The sequence below is a fragment of the Melanostigma gelatinosum genome, assembly GCF_949748355.1.
Source record: "Melanostigma gelatinosum genome assembly, chromosome: 5".
In the NCBI taxonomy this organism is placed as follows: domain Eukaryota; kingdom Metazoa; phylum Chordata; class Actinopteri; order Perciformes; family Zoarcidae; genus Melanostigma; species Melanostigma gelatinosum.
Genome location: NC_136638.1, coordinates 16372548 through 16393757, shown reverse-complemented (window position 1 = coordinate 16393757; position 21210 = coordinate 16372548). Strand labels below are relative to the sequence as shown.

The window sequence follows — 21210 nt, the reverse complement described above, 5'->3', positions numbered from 1 at the left end:
TTATCCTGCAAGCCCTTTTAAAATGAAACAGCTACAACAATCTCAAATATAAGAGCGGAACCAAATATTTAAAATAGCATGCACAAATTGTGGACATACAGACAGAGTTAAATGGCGATGGATAGATAGACAGATAGATGGATATATACTCTTTTCTTGCCTGATCCAATCGGACTGTGACCTACATTTGAGCAGTGGTATGAAAGCACTCCAACGCTCAACCACAAGCATGAGCGAACACTGACACATTTCGCAGCAGTATATTTCTTCTCCATGCAGCACAACATAATGTTCGCACAAGTAGGAAAGCCAATTTTTTAGTAGGTCACAATAATGCCTGTTCAAATAAAATATTAGCATACTGCCGCAGAGCATACCATTCTGCGCATCATGATTTTGCATTATTTAGGAAATGACTGCACATCGGGGTGATTAATATGCATGTCGTTTAAAACCTCGAGTGGAATCACAGCACACAAAAAAAGAGCAATGCAGCTGCATGTGCTCCAAAACTGCTGCCTAAAATCTCAGTCTTGTATGACTATGACTTTCGTCGCATTTGAAAATATGTGTGTCCAACAGTCTGTGTGTCGTGAAAATAGATGCAGATGAAGAGAGAGAGAGTAAAGAAAAGACGAACTGAATCTCAATTTCTGTAAACAAGTGATCGTCTGAGTTTGAGTGTGATGTTCAAAAAGAAAGGAAAATTTAAATCATCTTACCTGCTGGATGGATTTTGATGTTTTATTCAAGGGGTGCACCAAAAAAGAAATGAGAAAGAAGAAAACAATTAGTATGAGTCCGAAAACAAAATCCGATCTTATCACATCCTGCTATACGTTATTAGGCATTGTATGCATATCAACAGTGAAACAATGACTTATATTATGCTTTGATCTTGTGACATATCAGATCAAACAAATAGTCTGACTCCAGATTGATCTCAAAGTTCATCGAATGCACAAAGTTGTCTCATTCTTGACTTACTTTAACTATTTGTTTTTGGTAAATAATAATAAGCTATTGTCAACAAAGGTAAGCGCTTTGTCCTGCTCAGTTCTATTCTGCTCACTCCCGACTATTGCCAGCAAACCAAAAGCCCTGTTTTTCCTGATTAAATTGAGTCTTCAGAAGGCAGCTTTGACTGTCAATTGGCAGCAGACCTTAGATGTGTTGACGTGCTGCCATGGAAAGAGAGCTGTCACCCCTTGTTCAATCTGGAGTTGTTGTAAATAACTTTCCGTCTATTTTTCGAGCATTTAAAATACATTACACTATGCTTACTTTATTATTAGCCAGCCTAAGCTACCAGTCCTTATGCTATGATGCTGTTATTTAGAGCAGCTTCATGAATGAAGTCCGTGGAAATCACATTTTAAAATTCAATGACAGTATGTCATATTATAAAATAGAATGCAATAATCAAGTGACAAAGTGACAACAAAAGGAGAGAGATATTTAATTATACAAAAATGCAGATAAGTGCAGCTTTCCGGATTTTCTAGAAAATTCCCACTCCAATTACAGAAGGAACACACTTCGGGTGTCATTGTCTCCTGTTACCCCAGATGGGACAGTGTCGTTGCAGATAAACAAGCTCAGGGCTGCCACTGATTCAGCGTTATTGTGAGTTGTATTTATTTATGCATTTTACATTTGTTTTCATGCCGATCGTATCATTTTATTTCGACGTGTTTTTCCGCCACACCTTGAAGGCCGGTCCGTGATAAATATTGTCTTACATGAAACCGGTCTGTGGTGCAAAAAAGGTTGTGGACCTCTGATCTAGATGATCTCCGTTCAGACTCAAACGCCTGAAATCGAATATCACGTGACTATTCACGTACACTGGGCATGCGGGTGGGTGCCGGTGTAAACAGGAAGTGGATTGGTTGCTCAAAGCCGCTAACGTGACTTCAGACGGCCGCTCCGTAGGTCTGATAACGCCGCTAATCGCTCCAATAACAGCTGCTTCCGCCGTAATTATGCAGACTTTAACTGGACAACAGCTGCTAGTAAAGACAACAAGGTCAGTAATACCTGACCTTAAATAAACATGTTTGAATATTTAGTCAACTAAAATGTGCGTCACATCCTATTACGCCTTGTCAAGCGCCTTTCCCTGCAGGTGGCTAATCATGATTTGCAAAATGGCTCTTTGGATAGAAAAGCTTGCCGACCCCTGGGTTAGGTCATTGAAGGTATGACTGTTGGTAGTTGTAATTGGTTGAGTAAATAAATGCTGAATTGCAATAGTATGCCTACTCGTTTTTATTAAACTAACTCACTTCAAGGTATATTCCCTCTTGTGGCCAAATGGGTCAATAACGCTTGTCTTCAAATACTTGATGTTACTCTCCACTGAATGGAGGCTCTGTCACCACCACTACTGCTGCACCCCTTCTTCCATCATCTGAGGTCTAAGACAACGGACTTGTATACATTTTTCCTGGATTTAATAAAGCGTATTATGCTAATGACAATTTAACATTTTGAGGATAAGGTTACAAATCTTTTATCTTTGTTCCTATCTTCACATTCTTTGGCAGGCAAAGCAAGCCCAGATCAAAGAGGCTGCCAGGGACCAGGTGTTACAAAACCTGAACACTTCCCTGTTTCTGAAGAGAGCCCTTGTCACCAGTTCTGAAGATGGATCTCCACAACGTGTTCAGCATGTGAGACATACTCTTTTCTTGAGTAGGCTACGTTGTTGCATGCTACTTATTGTTAGTTGTTAAACTAGTTTGTCAAATGCTTAGGTAAGTGTTATAAAAATTCTCATCAGGAGTGAAATATGAAGTTCAATTTCTTAGGACACTGCTTACCATTTCCCCTACTTTTACTTTTTGTCCAGGTAAATTGACCAAAGAAGGCAGCTAGACATTAGCTGTTACCTCTTGCATCCAGTCCTAATCTTTTGAGTTCTGATGAGTCTACATGCATAGACACCCCACAACGTCCTGACATTGTCTCTGTTTAACATCTCACTCAGTCAGAATGCTCATATTTGATTGGCTGAGCTGCATCACCTGATGTGATTCACTCCCCGACTAAGCCGCTGCTGTTAAGTTTCGTTTCACGATAGTCACGTGCTCGCCCACTGACCAATCACAGCACACTCTGCACCTCGCGGCAGAGCTGCACATGGAAACTGAGCTGCACGTAATGCTGACGTAGCTATAGGCCGGCTAGCAGGCGCTGACATGTCAAAGAATACGCCCAACATGTCAAACTAAAGATCTGATTGTTTGAACACTGACAATCAACAATATCGTCCCCATTCACTTAAAGTGCACATGGATGCACTTGTGAGTCTGCAGGCCTCTGGCCTCTGTTCTTACATAGAGACACAGAGGTGAGATCTGATTGGATAAAAGCTCTACTTAAAACAAGCTGCACTGGAAGCAGAGCAACTGAGGAAGACAGTAGCTGTGCAATGAGAAAATAAGATAATGTGGAAAATATTTTTATAAATTATAATATATTAAATTATAAAATAGACATAATTTGTGATTCTGTTTAGGCCAGCAGAGAAGGCCTTGCAGGCCCTGACGGCCCACCACTGAGTTATGCTGTATCTTCTCAATGTGAATGTCAAAATGCCATATAAATTACTGGCAGATAATATAGTTCACATTTAGCCAGGATATGACAGTAGATGTCCATTTGTTCAAAAAAACATTAAATATCCAATTTATTTTATTTAAAAGGCATATTATGAAAATATTCTTAGTTTTATTATTTTATACATTTTACAGTTGGCCAGGTGGACAGCATGTCTCAGCAAGATGATGTTCAAGAAGGACCATCAACAAGCACAGATGTGCTTAGTTACACTGACATGTCTGTGACTGTTCTTCCTTTCTGTGGGGTTCACCAGAGCTTTGTGTACATTATAGCCCAAACCTGAATGCTCTGCTCTACCAAATTGTGAGAAAATGGAAAATCCAGAAAAAGTATTTCCTATATTTTAAATCCATACATGTATTGTATTTTGTTACATTTTCTGGCACCAGTATTTTGTATTTTATTTTGATACATTTACTTGAGGGGTATTTTGTATTTTGTATCAAAATACATTTTGATGTATCTTTGCCCATCTCTGGTCACACATCAGTCATGTGAATTAGTAGAGAGTGGGAACCTCCACACCACTGGTGGTACCGCTCCAGAGGGATGTACAGACTACTAGCACTGTTTTTAATAATGAAGCACATTGTATTAATATGTGAATAACGTCTATTAATTCCTAATAGGTAGGGAGAGATCTTCCAACTGTATATTAATGTGTTCCATTGATTCTCTCATATACAGCACGCCTTGGCTGGCAGCACAGTCACGGTTTCGAAGAGGGCCTTCCTGCGGCTTAATCGTTCCCGCATGACCCTTTTTTGCCAGGAGCTGGCTGCATAACTACTATTTAATCACAACTAAAATATATTAAGTACAAAATAAGTTGTTCCAAAATAGCACTCTTTAAGTATACTTATGATTAGTAGGGCTTCAAGTATACTCAAGTATGCTAAACTTAAATATACTTAGCATATTTATTTTTCACCTGGGATGTCTCAGTGGTTTTCCAACATGTCATCCTTTACTCTGCACAATGTTTCTATAAAACAAAACTAATTTACTGTCTGTATTAAAAAAAATGACTGAAAACTCTGTGAAGCTTGTGTTAATTAAAATGAGCCATGCTTTGAAACTGACATACTTTTCTATCTTTCTCCAATATTGTCAACCACACTGCTTAAAACAGTGAGCCGGTAACGCAGACACACAAATGAAGCATTGCTTGTTTTTCCACCTCCTTCCATGGCTGGAAAAAGGAGCACAAATGAGCCTGCAGCTGTAACACGATTCAGCAACACACATGAATTCACATGGGGATTATTTTGATGACAAAACCGCTCTGCTTCATAACCATGACACAGGCAGTAACATGCAGGGACGCACGCACACGTGTTTTATGCTTCTTTTGACTCTAAGTGCTTTGTTTTAGCATCACTTGTTATCTTTAGTTTCTTACTGTTTGATGTCTGACACCTTTATGTGTCTTTATGCTAAAGAGGCCTTGGAAAAGTTGAATTGACAGTTTATCTACAAATATATGGTTTAAAAGAATGAAAGAAAAAAAGTGCCACTATTACTGCTTTTATTATGTTTAATTATTAGCAGTAGTGGCAGCAATGTGTTCGAGATATAAGAGCATGTTGTACTACAAATACATGCATTTGAGTATTTGATGTTAAAGTTTTTATTTTCTTGTTGATTAGAGTTGCCTTTGATTTTGTTATGGTGGCCATCAGTTTTGGTTTTTGATATAAATGTCCTAGATTTATGTCCTTTACATGTTCTTTGCAAAAGTTCATGGCAAATGGAGAAGTAAGACACAATCTTCTCTTCAAGTTTATTTTTCATCAGTATACACTCATGGTTTGTTCACATATTGTTCAATTCATAGCATAGTGCAAAGGTTTTATTATGTCTCTGTCACAGGATAACTCATGTCATTGTCAACTTGGCTGCAGTGTATTCCAAGTCACAAAATGGACAATGAATAAAACTGTGAAGGCTGTTTTATACAAAAACATTAACAGAGGCAAAGATAAATATAGCAGGAACAAAGCAATACTATTAATATCTATAACTACAGTTCATCAACTGTATTGTTCTCACAAAAGCAGAAGATGTCGTGATAAATAGAGTCGTCAGAAAGGAATGCCATGCATTTAATTAAACAGAAAGACAGAGAGAGACTACCAACAGATCAGAGTAGAATAATTAAAAGAGGCAGGGAACAAAAACAGACCTGACTAAGTAACAAGTAAACCGTCTGCTGAAAACTTTTTTTTCAATCCGAGATAAAAACAAACAATCTAAATGAAACAGATGTCAATAGAATAATTACTTTATTTATTCTAATATGCTACTATTTAAAATATTCCAGAAGATCTACACTTCATTTAAGGTCACCATCGATATTCATGGTCAGGTGATGGGGGATGAGGTTGAGGTTATTAGCAAAACTCCAAGAACATTACAAAACATATCCAACAAGACATCGACAGCATATTCACGCACAAATACAACTCTAACATATTTGGCAGACAAAGGGTCGAAACTTAATTCAATGCACTGGGATTATTTTACAACATCTATTGTTATTGCCGACTCTCATTTGACCAAGTAACAAGGTTGCGGTGCACCTGCCCTCACCTTCAGACTAGCTCTGTCTGCACTCGCCTTCCTCAACGTGTTTTTTTGATAGGCTGCGCTTCTTTGCTTTAGTGTGTCAGTGTCTGTGCTTGAGCCGAAACGAAAATCGCCCCGCCACGACCCCGTGGTCAAGAAGGAATCATACCGCTCATCTTTTAGCAGGGTCCCACAACGGCTTAAATCCGTGAAACTAGGGGGGAGGTAGGTTGTGGGGAAAACGGGGAGACTATCGGTGGTTGACCGGTAAACATAACTACGTCTGCAGAGCTTACAATAAAACACTCCACTGATTAAAAGGATGAAAAGTGAGGACACGGTTGTAAGGGCGATAATCAAATACAGTGTTAAGTTATCGCTGTCCTGTGACTCATCTGCAAATTCAAAGAGTTCGTTTAAAACAGGCAGCCCGTTGCCAATCATTACGTTGACGGTAGCGGTGGCAGAGAGAGATTCAGGCCCATTATCCGTTATTGAAACGACAACAGTGTGTTTCGGGTCATCGTCCTCCATGAATGCTCGCACAGTTCGGATTTCTCCTGTATGCAGACCGACCACAAACAAGCTGGGCTGCGTTGCTTTGATTATTCTGTAGGAGAGCCAGGCGTTATGGCCAGAGTCAGCGTCCACAGCAACCACCTTGGTAACCAGGTAACCTCGAGGCGCTTCAATTGGCACCATATCCTCAGCCATGAAGCCGATGGTTTGCACAGGATACAAGACAACAGGCGCATTGTCATTTTGGTCCTTAATAAACACGTTAACAGTACAGGTGGTGGACAGTGGAGGGTCGCCTCCATCTCGAGCTGTCACCTTAATCTGAAAGTGTACTGACTGTTCGTAATCGAAGAGGCGGGATGTGAAGAGCTCACCAGTGTCTGAGTTGATGGTGAGGAAGGAGGACCCTTCTGACTTTGTGTCCTTTGATATTTGGTACAGTATTTTAGCATTAGATCCGTCGTCAATGTCAACTGCTTTCACTTTCATGACAAACGTGCCAACGGGTTGGTTTTCCAAGATGTTGGCATTGCACTCGCTCTGCGTAAAAGTTGGGGGGTTATCATTTATATCATTGATCACGATTGTTATAACTTTAACACTGGAGAGTGAGGGGGAGCCCGCATCAGTGGCAGTGACTGCGATGTTATACTCGGATTGAAGTTCTCTGTCTAGTATTCCGTCAGTCTCTAACATGTAATAGTTTTTGACCTCTGATACTAATTTAAATGGGATATTGTCTGGGATTGTGCAGGTGACGCGCCCACTGCTTCCAGTGTCCAGGTCATACACATTAATCAGAGCAACCATAGTTCCTGGTTTAGAGTCTTCCGCCACGTTAGCAGAGACTGACTTTACTTCTATCATTGGTTTGTTGTCATTCATGTCAATGATGTCAATTATAAGTTTACAGTGAGAGGCCTGACCACCCCCATCTTTAGCCTGAACATCCAGCTCGTGCGTACTAGCCTCTTCATAGTCAATGACACCTGTCAGGCGAACTTCTCCGCTCAGAGGGTTCATTTCAATAGCTCCTCCCATCTTGTCTGACAGGTGACTGAAAGAGTATGTTATCTCTCCATAAACACCTTCATCTAAGTCCGTGGCATTCAGCGTTGCTATGACAGTCCCTATGGCAGAGTTCTCTGGCACAGATGTTTTGTAAACTCGTTGACTAAAAACTGGGACATTGTCATTGGCGTCCAAAACACGGATATGAATAGACGCAGTTCCTGATCTGACTGGATTTCCCCCATCAATTCCATTGATTTTCAGTACATGTTCAGCTTGTTCCTCCCGGTCCAATGCCTTTTTAAGAATTAGTTCCGGATAAGCATTGCCGTTTATTTGGGTACTTATTTCCAGTGCAAAATGATTATTCGGGCGCAGTTTATATTCACGGACTGAGTTGGTTCCCAGATCTGGGTCATGCGCGCTCTCCAACGGAAAGCGGCTCCCCAGAACAGTAGATTCGACAAGATCTAGTTGTATCTCCCCTGCAGCGAACACTGGGCTGTTGTCATTTATATCTGCAATATCCAACACGATGCTGTATGCTTGAAGGGGATCTTCAAGTAAGAGCTGATACTGCAGGATGCAGACACTGGCTTGCACGCACAGCTCCTCTCGGTCTATCCGTTGGCTGATCAAAAGATTGCCTGACGCAGTGTCCAGTTCACACAGCTGGCTAGTTCCTTCTGCAACAACGCGGGCTCGACGAGCTTCAAGCTCTGTCACTTTCAGCCCTAGATCCCGCGCAACATTCCCGATAACCGACCCCCGCAGCATCTCCTCTGGAAGGATGTAACGGACTTCTCCAAACGAAACACCAAAAAAGAGGCAAAACCATAAAAAATACAGCCACCGTTTAAAGTTTAATGGCTGATCCATTCTTAAACATGCTTTCAGAAACAGATGTACAGTCGACATCATAGCTAAATCCTAAACATATACATCCAAATATCGAACTGAAAATGCTGCTGTAATCCAACGGTTGCCTGCTTCTCTAGCTGAGTTAATCATGCTCTATTAGGGAGGCTGTCTGCTCGGATTCCTTTCTCTCTGTCCCCATTTCACTGCTGCACTCGCTCTCTCGCTCTCTCTCATACCCAGTCTCCCTCTCCTTCTCTCCCTCATCCACACCCACACATCCACAAACAGCATGCATACACAGCCCTCGGCTCTAACCCAATACTCCAGTTCCACTGACACAGATGATGTGAGACACGCCATAGCAACCATGAGTCAGACAGTATAAAAGAGCGTCACCATGAGACCAAGAGAAGTATTACAACAGTGGACAATATGAGCATCACCTTGCAATGTGACCAACATAAGTCCCCCCCCCCTCGCTGGATACATTTTGTATTGATCCAGTTACAGTGCAACTAATACTTGAGTTTGTTCTCTGCACATTAATTGCAGTCTGTGTCCTAATAGGACAGCAGCAGGCATGAACAGACAGCAGAAAGTATGCAGCAAATACAATTGGCATCAAATGCATAGCGTCCAGAACTTATACAAATCCCGAGATGACACAGAGGAAAGGAAAATCACCAAACCCCTCACATCCTCTGCGTTGATTCAACTTCTTCCCTCAGGTATAGGTGCCAAAGAGCACTACCAAACAACCAACACAATGGCAGTTTATTTCTATTTTCTATTTCTGTGTAATAACACAGTAAAGTAAAACATCTCATTTGTTACATATAGATATTGTGCTATATCACCTCATTATCGGACTATACTGTAAATATACTTTTCAATGAATGAATGCACAAAAGACAAAATCGAAATGAAGAGGGACTCATTATTCACTCAATATTGTGGAGCAGTGAGTGTTGCTCTGCCTGTGTTTGACAGAGCAAAGCTCCAGATGTCTGAAGCAGCTGCAGCTCAACTCTTGAGACGTTTTTTACCCGGTTTGTGACAAGTACAAGGTTGATATATGAGAGCTTCATAATGCATCAAGTTATTCAATAGAGGATTTGGAAATATGAAACAGATCACTATATTAAGTGCACTATTTTGTAACAAAAGTACTGTTGCATGTGACAAAGAAATTACAAAGTAAGGAACAGTGAAGGTGCAGTAATGGAGGCCTTCAGCACTAATAACGGGCTAATCATGAAGAGGGTGAAGTTCTGTGGATATACAACTTTTAGATGAACATTCATGTCAGTTAAAATTACTGAGATGAATACATTTTCACAGAGGCTATTGATAAGTGTACAGTATTATTTTTACTTTATTATAAGTCTGGTATATGTGAAATTAAAGTTAAATTAATGAAAATTGTTACGTCACTTGAAACAACAGGTCTTATCTTTGTAAAGTGGATACAATGGTAACAGTTCCACTGATTTTGACATGAGTATGTGATAAATACACTTGATTTACAGCTTGATAATGAGGGTGGTGTCTATTTTATTATTAATAATAATGAATTACTATTATTATGATTATTAAAAGGGAATCAAAAATGTTGAATCTATTAAAAATAAATTATTTTATAGTAAAGATCCACCATCACTTAAATGAAATAAAATCGTGTCCATTTTTGAAGAAAAATAATTCATTTTTATTTTTTCTTCAGAAAATGTTGCAATAAATTCTGATTGGTCTAAAAGTCTGATAGGTCACCCATAGTATAATCTCAAAAGAATGAAAAACAACAGACAATGAAACAAGATAAGAGGCATTTCTATCAAGCAGGTGGACATATTTTTTAAAGAATAGAAATGTAAAAAAATGAAACCCAAGACAAAAAGGGTGACAGAAGAATATGGGAAGGAAGTCAAGGTGCCAAAAAATGCAACGGTAAATCACAGCTCAGCAAAAAAGGACAATGAAACGAGCCGAGAGAGTCAATATACCCTCCTGGCTGAAAATAGTGGACAAATGAGAGGACTCACATTGACAAAATGAGACAAGTTAGTTGTGTGTGTGTGTGTGTGTGTGTGTGAGAGAGAGAAATATTGACGTTTTACAGATATGGAACGGACTATATGAAGCATGTCCCTACCTCAGGAGAACCATTACAATCCCCAAACGCATCAGCAAAGTCTGATGGACTTTTCCTCAGAGTCTGGTCAGCAGGCAGTGTGTTGTCATTGTAGGATGACACGAACTTAAAGTCACTGGTTCTAGAACCTGTTGTCAGGTAGGCGTCATAATTGTAAGCGCTGCGTAAAGTTCCCGTGCCGTCAACGTCTGCGTAATTAGGAGGGAGATAAGCGCTGGGGATGGCAACTGCTCCATCAAACAACAGTCTGGGCTTCCTCCTGCGACAAAACCTCACACCGAGGATGATGATGATGAAGGTCAGGAAAAAGGTGGACACAGACACCAGCGCGATGATCAGATAAGAGGTCAGTTTGGAGTTCTTCTCGTCATAAGAAATATCCTTCAGTTCTGGCACCTCAGCCAAGTTATCAGAAATAAGTAAATACATGGAACAGGTGGCAGAGAGAGAGGGCTGTCCGTTATCTTTCACTGACACAATGAGGTTCTGTTTCATGCTGTCAGACTCAGAAATGTCCCGCTGGGTCCTGATCTCTCCGCTGTGGAGACCAATAGTGAAAAGTCCCGGATCAGTGGATTTGACGATATGATAGGACAGCCAGGCGTTCTGTCCGGAGTCCGCGTCCACCGCGATCACTTTGGACACCAGAGAGCCTCCGTGTGCAGCTTTGGGGACCAGCTCGGTCATGAAGGAGTTGCCCTCCGGGGCGGGGTACAGTATCTGAGGAGAGTTGTCATTCACATCCGATACGAACACACTGACGCTCACGTTGCTGCTGAGCGGAGGAGAACCGTTGTCTCTGGCCGTCACGTGGACTTTAAAACTCCTGAACTGTTCATAATCAAAGGACCTCACAGCGTGGATCACCCCCGTGTCTCCGTTAACAGATAGATAGGAGGACACCGGGGCACCGTTCACCTCACCGGGTAACAGAGAATAAACCACTGTACCGTTTTGTCTCCAGTCGGGGTCTCGAGCAGTAACGGAACATAAAGTGGAGCCAGGTTTGTTGTTTTCAGTCACATAAGCGCTGTAGGACTGCTCCTCAAACACAGGTGGGTTGTCGTTGATGTCTGCTACAGATAACTGAACAGTTTTAGAGGAGGACAGAGGTGGAGAGCCCTCGTCAGTGGCAGTGATTGTAATGTTGTAATCAGACTCTAGTTCACGGTCCAGTTGTCCTGTGGTCACCAGAGAATAATAGTTTTTAATAGAAGGAACCAACTTAAAAGGGACGTTTTGCTGAATGGAGCAGCGGACCTGTCTGTTCGTCTCAGAGTCTCTATCCTGCACGTTGATGATGCCCACCTCTGTACCAGGTGGGGTATCCTCAGGTATGGGGTTCGTTAGTGATTTCAAACTGACTACAGGGGCGTTGTCATTCACATCAGTGATAGAAATGATTACCTTAGCATATGATGACAGCCCTAATCCATCTTTTGCTTTAACGCGTATTTCAAATAATGTCGTAGTTTCATAGTCAAGAATGCCCATTACTCGTATCTCACCAACTTTACGGTCAATACTAAATATCTTCTTCACATCATCACTAACGTGTCCAAATTCATAAGTCACGTCACCATTGACTCCCTCGTCTGCATCACTAGCACTCACTGTGACCACGACAGTATTTACAGGAGAGTTTTCAGGCAGACTGGCTTCATAAACGGCCTGGCTAAACACTGGGGCGTTATCATTAGCATCCAGTACAGTGACGTGTATGACTACAGTACCTGATCTCTGAGGAGAGCCTCCATCTAAAGCTGCAAGGAGCAAATTGATCTCTTGTTGTTTTTCACGATCAAGCTCCTTTTCGAGAACAAGCTCTATTGCGTTTCCATCAGCAGCCAAAATAAAATGATCATTATTTTGAAGGCTGTACTGCTGAACTGAATTCTGTCCTACATCCGCATCGTGCGCCTCTTCAATCACAAAACGAGCTCCCCTAACTGCCGACTCTCGAATTTCTATATGAATCAAGTCTTCCTTAAATTGTGGGGAATTATCATTCATATCTTGAATGTGTAGATTAATCCGATGGAGCTCGAGAGGATTCTCCAGCACAAGCTCGTGCTTTACGACGCACGAAGCCTTTTCGCCACAAAGCCCCTCTCGGTCAATCCTGTCGGCGACAATCAACTCTCCGTTATTCAGGTTCATGTCACAGTAACGTTTATCGGTCCCATCGGTGTCAATGCGGGCTCTTCTGCTGGAGAGCGCGCCCCTGTCGAGCCCGAGATCCTTGGCCACATTTCCAATAACTGATCCACGTTTCATCTCCTCTGGAAAAGTATAGCTTATGTCTCCATAAGCGACACGCAGAAAAAACAGGAGGAAATAGAAGCTGCACGTTGGCAACAAACGGATTTTTGAATCCATCATCGACGATTGGTTCCTAACACGTTGAGGAATAAAGCGAACAATACTGTTCAACAACACGATTTGCAACAGCGAGTCCAGGGTGACTGTTCCTATCTTGACACAGGAGCACAACAATGTTCGTCCACACCAAAGGAAGGAGGAATTCAAACATCTTAAAGCTATAGCGCCACCGTGAGTCAAGTTTAACAAAAACACTCATGATAATGAATAAAACGGAGCACTTCAAATTGTCTGTATGCGTAATATTTATCTGTATCTGTATGTGAAACAAACACTACAAATATGCTGTAAAATTTATATTTACAGCTGCAGTAATCCTTGAGGTTCAAACCAGGTAACAAGCAAACGTCAACAAATATGTCTTCTGGATATAATGCAGACTGATATTAAGGCTCAGCGCTATATACTATGAATGTTAGCATATACACAATTATGACTGATATGTTTCATATTGGAGGTTTTCCTACAGTGGGTATCAGAACCAGTATATGTGTATTTTTCCTCCCCCAGGATGTAATGCTAACCTGCTGATCTGCATGAGTGTTTTCACACTGGATATCCTGACCCTAATATATTTAACAACGGCTGATTGCAAGCCAAGGTAAGAATGGTGGACTGTTTATCTCTCTTTTAATCTTTTCTATTTTTGTCCTGTTTATATTGTCTGATTGTATCCTCTACGGACAAACTTTTAAATGAAATAAGTCCAGACATTTTTGTTGACGATCAATTCTCTGATCTTGGATGATTTTTTTTCCTACTGATTTTAAATGTGGTAAATCTAAATTCAGCACAATCCCTTTTACCAAGTTTTGCATGTCTGCAGAGTTGTAAAAGTTTGGAATAAGGAGCACCTGCACCTCAATTAAAAAAGGAAGCAGGTGTCCGACAGATTCTAAAGATAAGTAATTTTGTCTAGTTACAATGATGCACTAACTATTTACAGAAATAACAATTTGTATATGTATGTGTTTCTATATTTACATGCAGCTTAAATCATCAAACATACTACATTTATATAACTATGTTTCATCATCACAATTACCAACATTTCGACTTCCTGACGTCCAATTGGTTTATTCAATCACATAGCAGGGAGAGGAGTGGGGTGAAAGTGATGAATGTGTGGAAAAAAGCAACAAAAGGATTCTGAAAAGACAGCAGCTGTTCAGCACCAAGGACAGAGAAATGAGTTGAAAACTGTGGGCAAAACAAAAAGCACTCACAAACAGAGACCAGTGTGTGTACGTGTGTGTGTGTGTGTGTGTGTATGTGTGTGTGTGAGAGAGTGTGAGTGTGAGTGTGAGTGTGTGTGCGTGCGTGTGTGTGTGAGTGAGTGAGTGAGAACAAAACACTGCATTTGATTTTGTTTCAGAAAAAAAAGCCATGACCCTTAAAGACCACGGGTACAAAGTATACTTCCAAAACTTGTATAACACTGCAGATCAACAAGTACCATGGTGAACAAAGGTGATTGCAGTACCTTACCACACCAGTTACAGATGGATTGAACCAGCCTTTGCTCTTTTCTAAATAATGAAATTAAACAAAACCTCCTTTGCCATTAGAGCAACAACAAGATACAAGTTGAAGGATTAAATCGAAAACTTACTGTGGAAAATAATAAATGTTCAAACAACCAGATGTGGCAACATATCCAAGACACAGACAAATCACTTTAAACCTAGTCAATCCAGAGAAAACAATCAGGCAGCTGTTACCAAAATGTACTAAAACTATCTGGGTAACCTGGAAGGAAAAGTCCATAATTCTGCCAACATGAACCGTCTAGACTGCCTGTGTGAAACTCACACTGTACTTTAATGAACAAGGTGACTGATATTAATTCATTTCATGAGCTGATAAGAATGCATTATCCGTCTAAGACAAAAAAAAACAAGCCTCAATCCTCACAGCAGAAAACAAAGACAGGATAAAATACAGATGTGATTCATGCTGTAGAATAAAGGTCATTCATTCAGAGTGTACCATGAAACAAGCACAATCACTGCAGAGACCTCCATGGGAAAGACCATACACTGCACAATGACAACCTGTGATGAAAAAAGTGAAAACATATTGTTTTTCTCTCTACATTTATATTATTATGATTGTTATTATCATCTGTATTTCACAATGACAGTGGTCAGACCAGAGCGCAATCAACCATAACTAAACTCAAACAATAGGAAGCCCAACCCAACATCTGTTGAAATTGAGAGGACTGAATTCAAATGGAAAGACCTACATACTGCAGTTGATGCCATCCACCTGAAAAAGCAACACTAGACAAGAGTAGCATGTAGGCTTTCAGACATTCAGCTTTTAAGATAAATGCATCTGCCTGCTATAGATATAATTATAACATGACTTCCCTTAAGTGTAATGTGTACATTTACTTTTGTTCATGTAACACTTCTATCCAAATCAACGTGCTAATGAGGTCTAATCAAAACAGCAGATCATGAAGATGCCACCAATAATAAATCTCACAAAGCTCAGTGTGAGATTCCCTGTGACACAAAAGGCACAAGATTGAAGGTGTATGAAGTAAGACGTGAATGCATAAGAAGTGAAATTGTTTTTGTTTAGTGTTGTCTGTTTTTTTAGAGAAGGCATGATAAAGATGTGTCTGAAAGAAACTTTTGGAAAAAACATGGAAATGCAACTGGCACATAGAATTTGTGAAAATTGAACTCTGGAACTTGGTCATATTGAACCGTTTATGCTCCGGCTGATCAGTACATAAGAGGTTCATTTTACTGTTAACTCAATAATAAATTGATTCAAGAACTGCATCCAATGACATAGTTACCAGAAATACGTATCAGTGAAATATTGAAAAGCAGGGTTTTGATGCAGCAAAAGAAGAATCTTTAAAAAAAAAAAGAATGCCACAACTTCACATGAGCGAAAAACTGACTTTATGCTGACCAAACTAATAACAACACATCTATAGTTATCTTACAGACAAATGAAAGAAATGATAGCAGATCTCAGTAAATTTAGATAAAAATACTTTTTGTAGGAAAAAACATCCTGCTGAATTGGACAACACACCAAAATGTCAGAGACTAAATTACTGTTTTTGAAAATAATAACGATATATTCATACCTCTAAACACTCTTCCATTTCGCCAAACGCATCAGCAAAGTCTGATGGACTTTTCCTCAGAGTCTGGTCAGCAGGCAGTGTGTTGTCATTGTAAGATGACACGAACTTAAAGTCACTGGTTCTAGAACCTGTTGTCAGGTAGGCGTCATAATTGTAAGCGCTGCGTAAAGTTCCTGTGCCGTCAACGTCTGCGTAATTAGGAGGGAGATAAGCGCTGGGGATGGCAACTGCTCCATCAAACAACAGTCTGGGCTTCCTCCTGCGACAAAACCTCAGACCGAGGATGATGATGATGAAGGTCACGAAAAAGGTAGACACAGACACCAGCGCGATGATCAGATAAGAGGTCAGTTTGGAGTTCTTCTCGTCGTAAGAAATATCCTTCAGTTCTGGCACCTCAGCCAAGTTATCAGAAATAAGTAAATACATGGAACAGGTGGCAGAGAGAGAGGGCTGTCCGTTATCTTTCACTGACACAATGAGGTTCTGTTTCATGCTGTCAGACTCAGAAATGTCCCGCTGGGTCCTGATCTCTCCGCTGTGGAGACCAATAGTGAAAAGTCCCGGATCAGTGGATTTGACGATATGATAGGACAGCCAGGCGTTCTGTCCGGAGTCCGCGTCCACCGCGATCACTTTGGACACCAGAGAGCCTCCGTGTGCAGCTTTGGGGACCAGCTCGGTCATGAAGGAGTTGCCCTCCGGGGCGGGGTACAGTATCTGAGGAGAGTTGTCATTCACATCCGATACGAACACACTGACGCTCACGTTGCTGCTGAGCGGAGGAGAACCGTTGTCTCTGGCCGTCACGTGGACTTTGAAACTCCTGAACTGTTCATAATCAAACGACCTCACAGCGTGGATCACCCCCGTGTCTCCGTTAACAGATAGATAGGAGGACACCGGGGCACCGTTCACCTCACCGGGTAACAGAGAATAAACCACGGTACCGTTTTGTCTCCAGTCGGGGTCTCGAGCAGTAACGGAACATAAAGTGGAGCCAGGTTTGTTATTTTCAGTCACATAAGCGCTGTAGGACTGCTCCTGAAACACAGGTGGGTTGTCGTTGATGTCGGCTACAGATAACTGAACAGTTTTAGAGGAGGACAGAGGTGGAGAGCCCTCGTCAGTGGCAGTGATTGTAATGTTGTAATCAGACTCTAGTTCACGGTCCAGTTGTCCTGTGGTCACCAGAGAATAATAGTTTTTAATAGAAGGAACCAACTTAAAAGGGACGTTTTGCTGAATGGAGCAACGGACCTGTCTGTTGGTCTCAGAGTCTCTATCCTGCACGTTGATGATGCCCACCTCTGTACCAGGTGGGGTATCCTCAGGTATGGGGTTCGTTAGTGATTTCAAACTGACTACAGGGGCGTTGTCATTCACATCAGTGATAGAAATGATTACCTTAGCATATGATGACAGCCCTAATCCATCTTTTGCTTTAACACGTATTTCAAATAATCTCGTAGTTTCATAGTCAACAATGCCCATTACTCGTATCTCACCAACTTTACGGTCAATACTAAATATCTTCTTCACATCATCAGTAACATGTCCAAAGTCATAAGTCACGTCACCATTGACTCCCTCGTCTGCATCACTAGCACTCACTGTGACCACTACAGTATCTAGGGGGGTGTTTTCAGGCAGACTGGCTTCATAAACGGCCTGGCTAAACACTGGGGCGTTATCATTAGCATCCAGTACAGTGACGTGTATGACTACAGTACCTGATCTCTGAGGAGAGCCTCCATCTAAAGCTGCAAGGAGCAAATTGATCTCTTGTTGTTTTTCACGATCAAGCTCCTTTTCGAGAACAAGCTCTATTGCGTTTCCATCAGCAGCCAAAATAAAATGATCATTATTTTGAAGGCTGTACTGCTGAACTGAATTCTGTCCTACATCCGCATCGTGCGCTTCTTCAATCACAAAACGAGCTCCTCTATCTGCCAACTCGTGAATTTCTAAATGGATCGATTCTTCATTAAATTGTGGGGAATTATCATTAATATCTTGAATGTGTAGATTAATCCGATGGAGCTCGAGAGGATTCTCCAGCACAAGCTCGTGCTTTACGACGCACGAAGCCTTTTCGCCACAAAGCCCCTCTCGGTCAATCCTGTCTGCGATAATCAACTCTCCGTTATTCAGGTTCATGTCACAGTAACGTTTATCGGTCCCATCGGTGTCAATGCGGGCTCTTCTGCTGGAGAGCGCGCCCCTGTCGAGCCCGAGATCCTTGGCCACATTTCCAATAACTGATCCACGTTTCATCTCCTCTGGAAAAGAATAGCTTATGTCTCCATAAGCGACACGCAGACAAAGCAGGAGGAAATATAAGTCATACGCGACCATACTTAGATCCATCGTTTAAGGATTAGTCCATAAGACGTTCGGGAATCCAAGCAACAAACACAGTCAACCACGTAACAGCAATTCAGCGTGATTGTGACTGCATGTAGTATCTGCACGCAATGGGCGTAAGAACGTCTGTCCACTAAGGATAGAGGATTGGAACTATTTTAAGGCTGGTGTATAGCGACACCGTGAGTTAAGTTCAACAATAACACTTGTTAAAAATATAACAATAAAAAGGACCACTGCTAAATTGGCTGTAGCCTACATAACATTGTCCACGAGTCTTGCAAATAAAACAGAAGGTAAACCTACTTTTGTGTTTACAACATTTGCAACAAGTGTTACTGCATTGAGTTAGCATCAAGGTCTGAAGACACACCCTTTCAAGCCACACGCTTTTTTAAGACACTATGCAAGCTATGTACAAAACAAGTCTTGTTAATGAGCTCATGTCGACTTTAAATTGTCAGAGTTAGCACACTTAAATGTCATACATTTTGATGGAATCATATGGTATTGAATAGATATTCATATGGAAAGAATGTTGGTCGGATACCAGTATATTAAAAAAGAGTGTAACTGTCTTCATTTGTACATGCCACCTATCCATAACTTGCAAGCAGTGATTTTATAATCCTCTAAACGAGTGTATTGCATTTCATTTTAGTCATTTCATCAAAGGGACATGTTTGTATGGAGTGGACCGTTCCAGTCCATCTTCACTGTATGCACTCTGGTGTAAAACTGAAAGGCTTAAGTCACCTTAGCCCGATATCAGGTGTGGAATTCTGGACTTTTAACGGGTTGTAAGCTACTGTATTTAAAGTAAGCATGCAGTCTAAATGTACTTTAGCACAGGCATAAATTCAGAGAGCTACTATTGCTGTATTTATTAAAAAATATACTGTGCATGTTTGCAATTCATATTAAAATTGCATCACATCATCATATAGCAGGGCTGTACAAGTTTCTTATACTGAAACTGTTGTCTCCAGTGGATGAATAGTTTCCCAAGAGGTGCATATCAGTGAGAATAATCCATTTTAAGTTGACTATTACTGCTTGCTGTCTCATCTTAAGATAAACCAATGTCATGTAGTTTAAAGAGTATTGAACTACATGAGTTAAATGTGAACGAAATCATTGTATGTACATATACGTAATATGTTCTCAATTATATGTTATCTATTTGTATTGTCATGTGCAGACCTGATAGAGTTAATTCAGGGACTGTGTGATGGACAAAGAGAACAGCCAACAAGAAATGCTGAAGTTGACGTGTGTCAATAAAGTTTTACTTTGGACAAAAAGAGTTCCACTGAACAGAAGTGATGCCTCACGTTCTTTTATTCCTCCGCGAACATCTTCGGGTTAGCACTGAGTACATACGCCAGAATTGCTGTACAAGCTACATCTGTTAACAAACGTAATTGAGAATGCGTTTTACTGGGAACGTCATTTTTAGGAGACAGGGTTGTTTCAAAAAGACACAGAATACGCAATACAATCTAACAGCTGGTATCATCTGAAGAAAACAACTAATATACAGTCACAATGTTAAAGGACTAAGTTAGCACAATCAATGAAGATATCTCAAGTCACTTCTATTGAAACTGACAATATGAATTTTGCCTATAATATGAACAACTCATCTATTTTTCTCTATATTTACTTCTATATTTATTGGTTGACTTAGACAGTCAAACACAAGAAAGCTCAAACAAGTGAGGCTTATGTAGCATACATGTTTAAGAAGATAAGTGTACTGCAATGAAAAGACATTCTTCAGGCGGTGATTTCCACCTGTGGTGTATATGCTGATGAATGACATGTCTAAGATTTCCAGTCATCCAACTCAAAGAATAGTACTCTGCCTGAGTTACTAACATATTTCTATGGATCGCCAGAGGAGAAATTTAGCAACCAACAAAGTAATATTGTAAATCACATATGATGGAAAATAAATCCACAGACATTGTTTCCTCGTCCACAAAACCATGTGATTGCGTGAGGGACATATTGACAGTAAATACATTGAAGCTGATTATACACTGCACACTGTATGTTGCTGATTAATATAGATATATTTGTACTTAAAACATTTGTTTCTGTCAAGGCACAACAGGCAGTTATTTTTGATGTGTTTAGATTGAAGCTGCAGCAGGAACTGTATTATATTGATAATGTGTATCTGATACGATACGATATAAAGTCTCAACAATAAGAACAATGAAATGAGGACTTCAAAAAGGAATGCCACTGTGTAGTCATTAATTCAGGCCAAATAACATCAAAAGATCCAAAAGGAATGATCAGCCTCAACTAAGTGTATGGCTCATTCAGGAAACTAATGAAAAGCAAAAAAAGAATTATCCTAAAATGATGAAAATTAAAGTCCTTTTCAAAATCAAAATGATTATCTCTTTTGGAAGAGAGTTACTTTTAAAAACTTTTCAAAAGTTGAATTCTCAAGCAATTCATTCAAGCCGAAGGACAAACACATGATTATGGACAAAGATACATCCAGGAAGTATGTGGATATTATAATAAACTATAAACATGGGAGAGATGTGAGCGCTAGAACTGCTCTCTCATCATAAGAAATACCATTCAG

General features: G+C 40.5%; 3 protein-coding genes across 6 annotated transcripts in view; all 3 read right to left on the bottom strand.

The window, feature by feature from the left end:
- The window catches only part of LOC306777140 (protocadherin gamma-C5-like), a gene marked incomplete at its 5' end in the record, with an annotated part of 227308 nt that overhangs the window by 161038 nt on the left and 45060 nt on the right, over window positions 1–21210 (bottom strand). For 2 of the 4 annotated variants that reach the window (XM_079268131.1, XM_079268132.1), the window contains one exon: window positions 10739–13030. The exons of the other annotated variants lie outside the window; for them this stretch is intronic. In XM_079268131.1, coding sequence (XP_079124257.1) covers window positions 10739–13015 — 2277 coding nt within the window. Of the gene's footprint in view, window positions 1–10738; window positions 13031–21210 lie in introns of those variants that run through there. 4 annotated transcript variants of the gene reach the window in all.
- On the bottom strand, window positions 6178–8692 carry LOC306777166 (protocadherin beta-15-like; the record flags this gene model as incomplete). Its single annotated transcript, XM_079268175.1, has 1 exon — window positions 6178–8692. The coding sequence occupies exon 1, from the start codon at window positions 8644–8646 to the stop codon at window positions 6178–6180; it is 2469 nt and encodes an 822-aa protein (XP_079124301.1). The 5' UTR covers window positions 8647–8692.
- On the bottom strand, window positions 16113–18584 carry LOC306777165 (protocadherin gamma-A4-like). Its single transcript, XM_079268174.1, has one exon. It carries the CDS (start codon window positions 18510–18512, stop codon window positions 16230–16232), a length of 2283 nt encoding a protein of 760 aa, XP_079124300.1. The 5' UTR covers window positions 18513–18584; the 3' UTR covers window positions 16113–16229.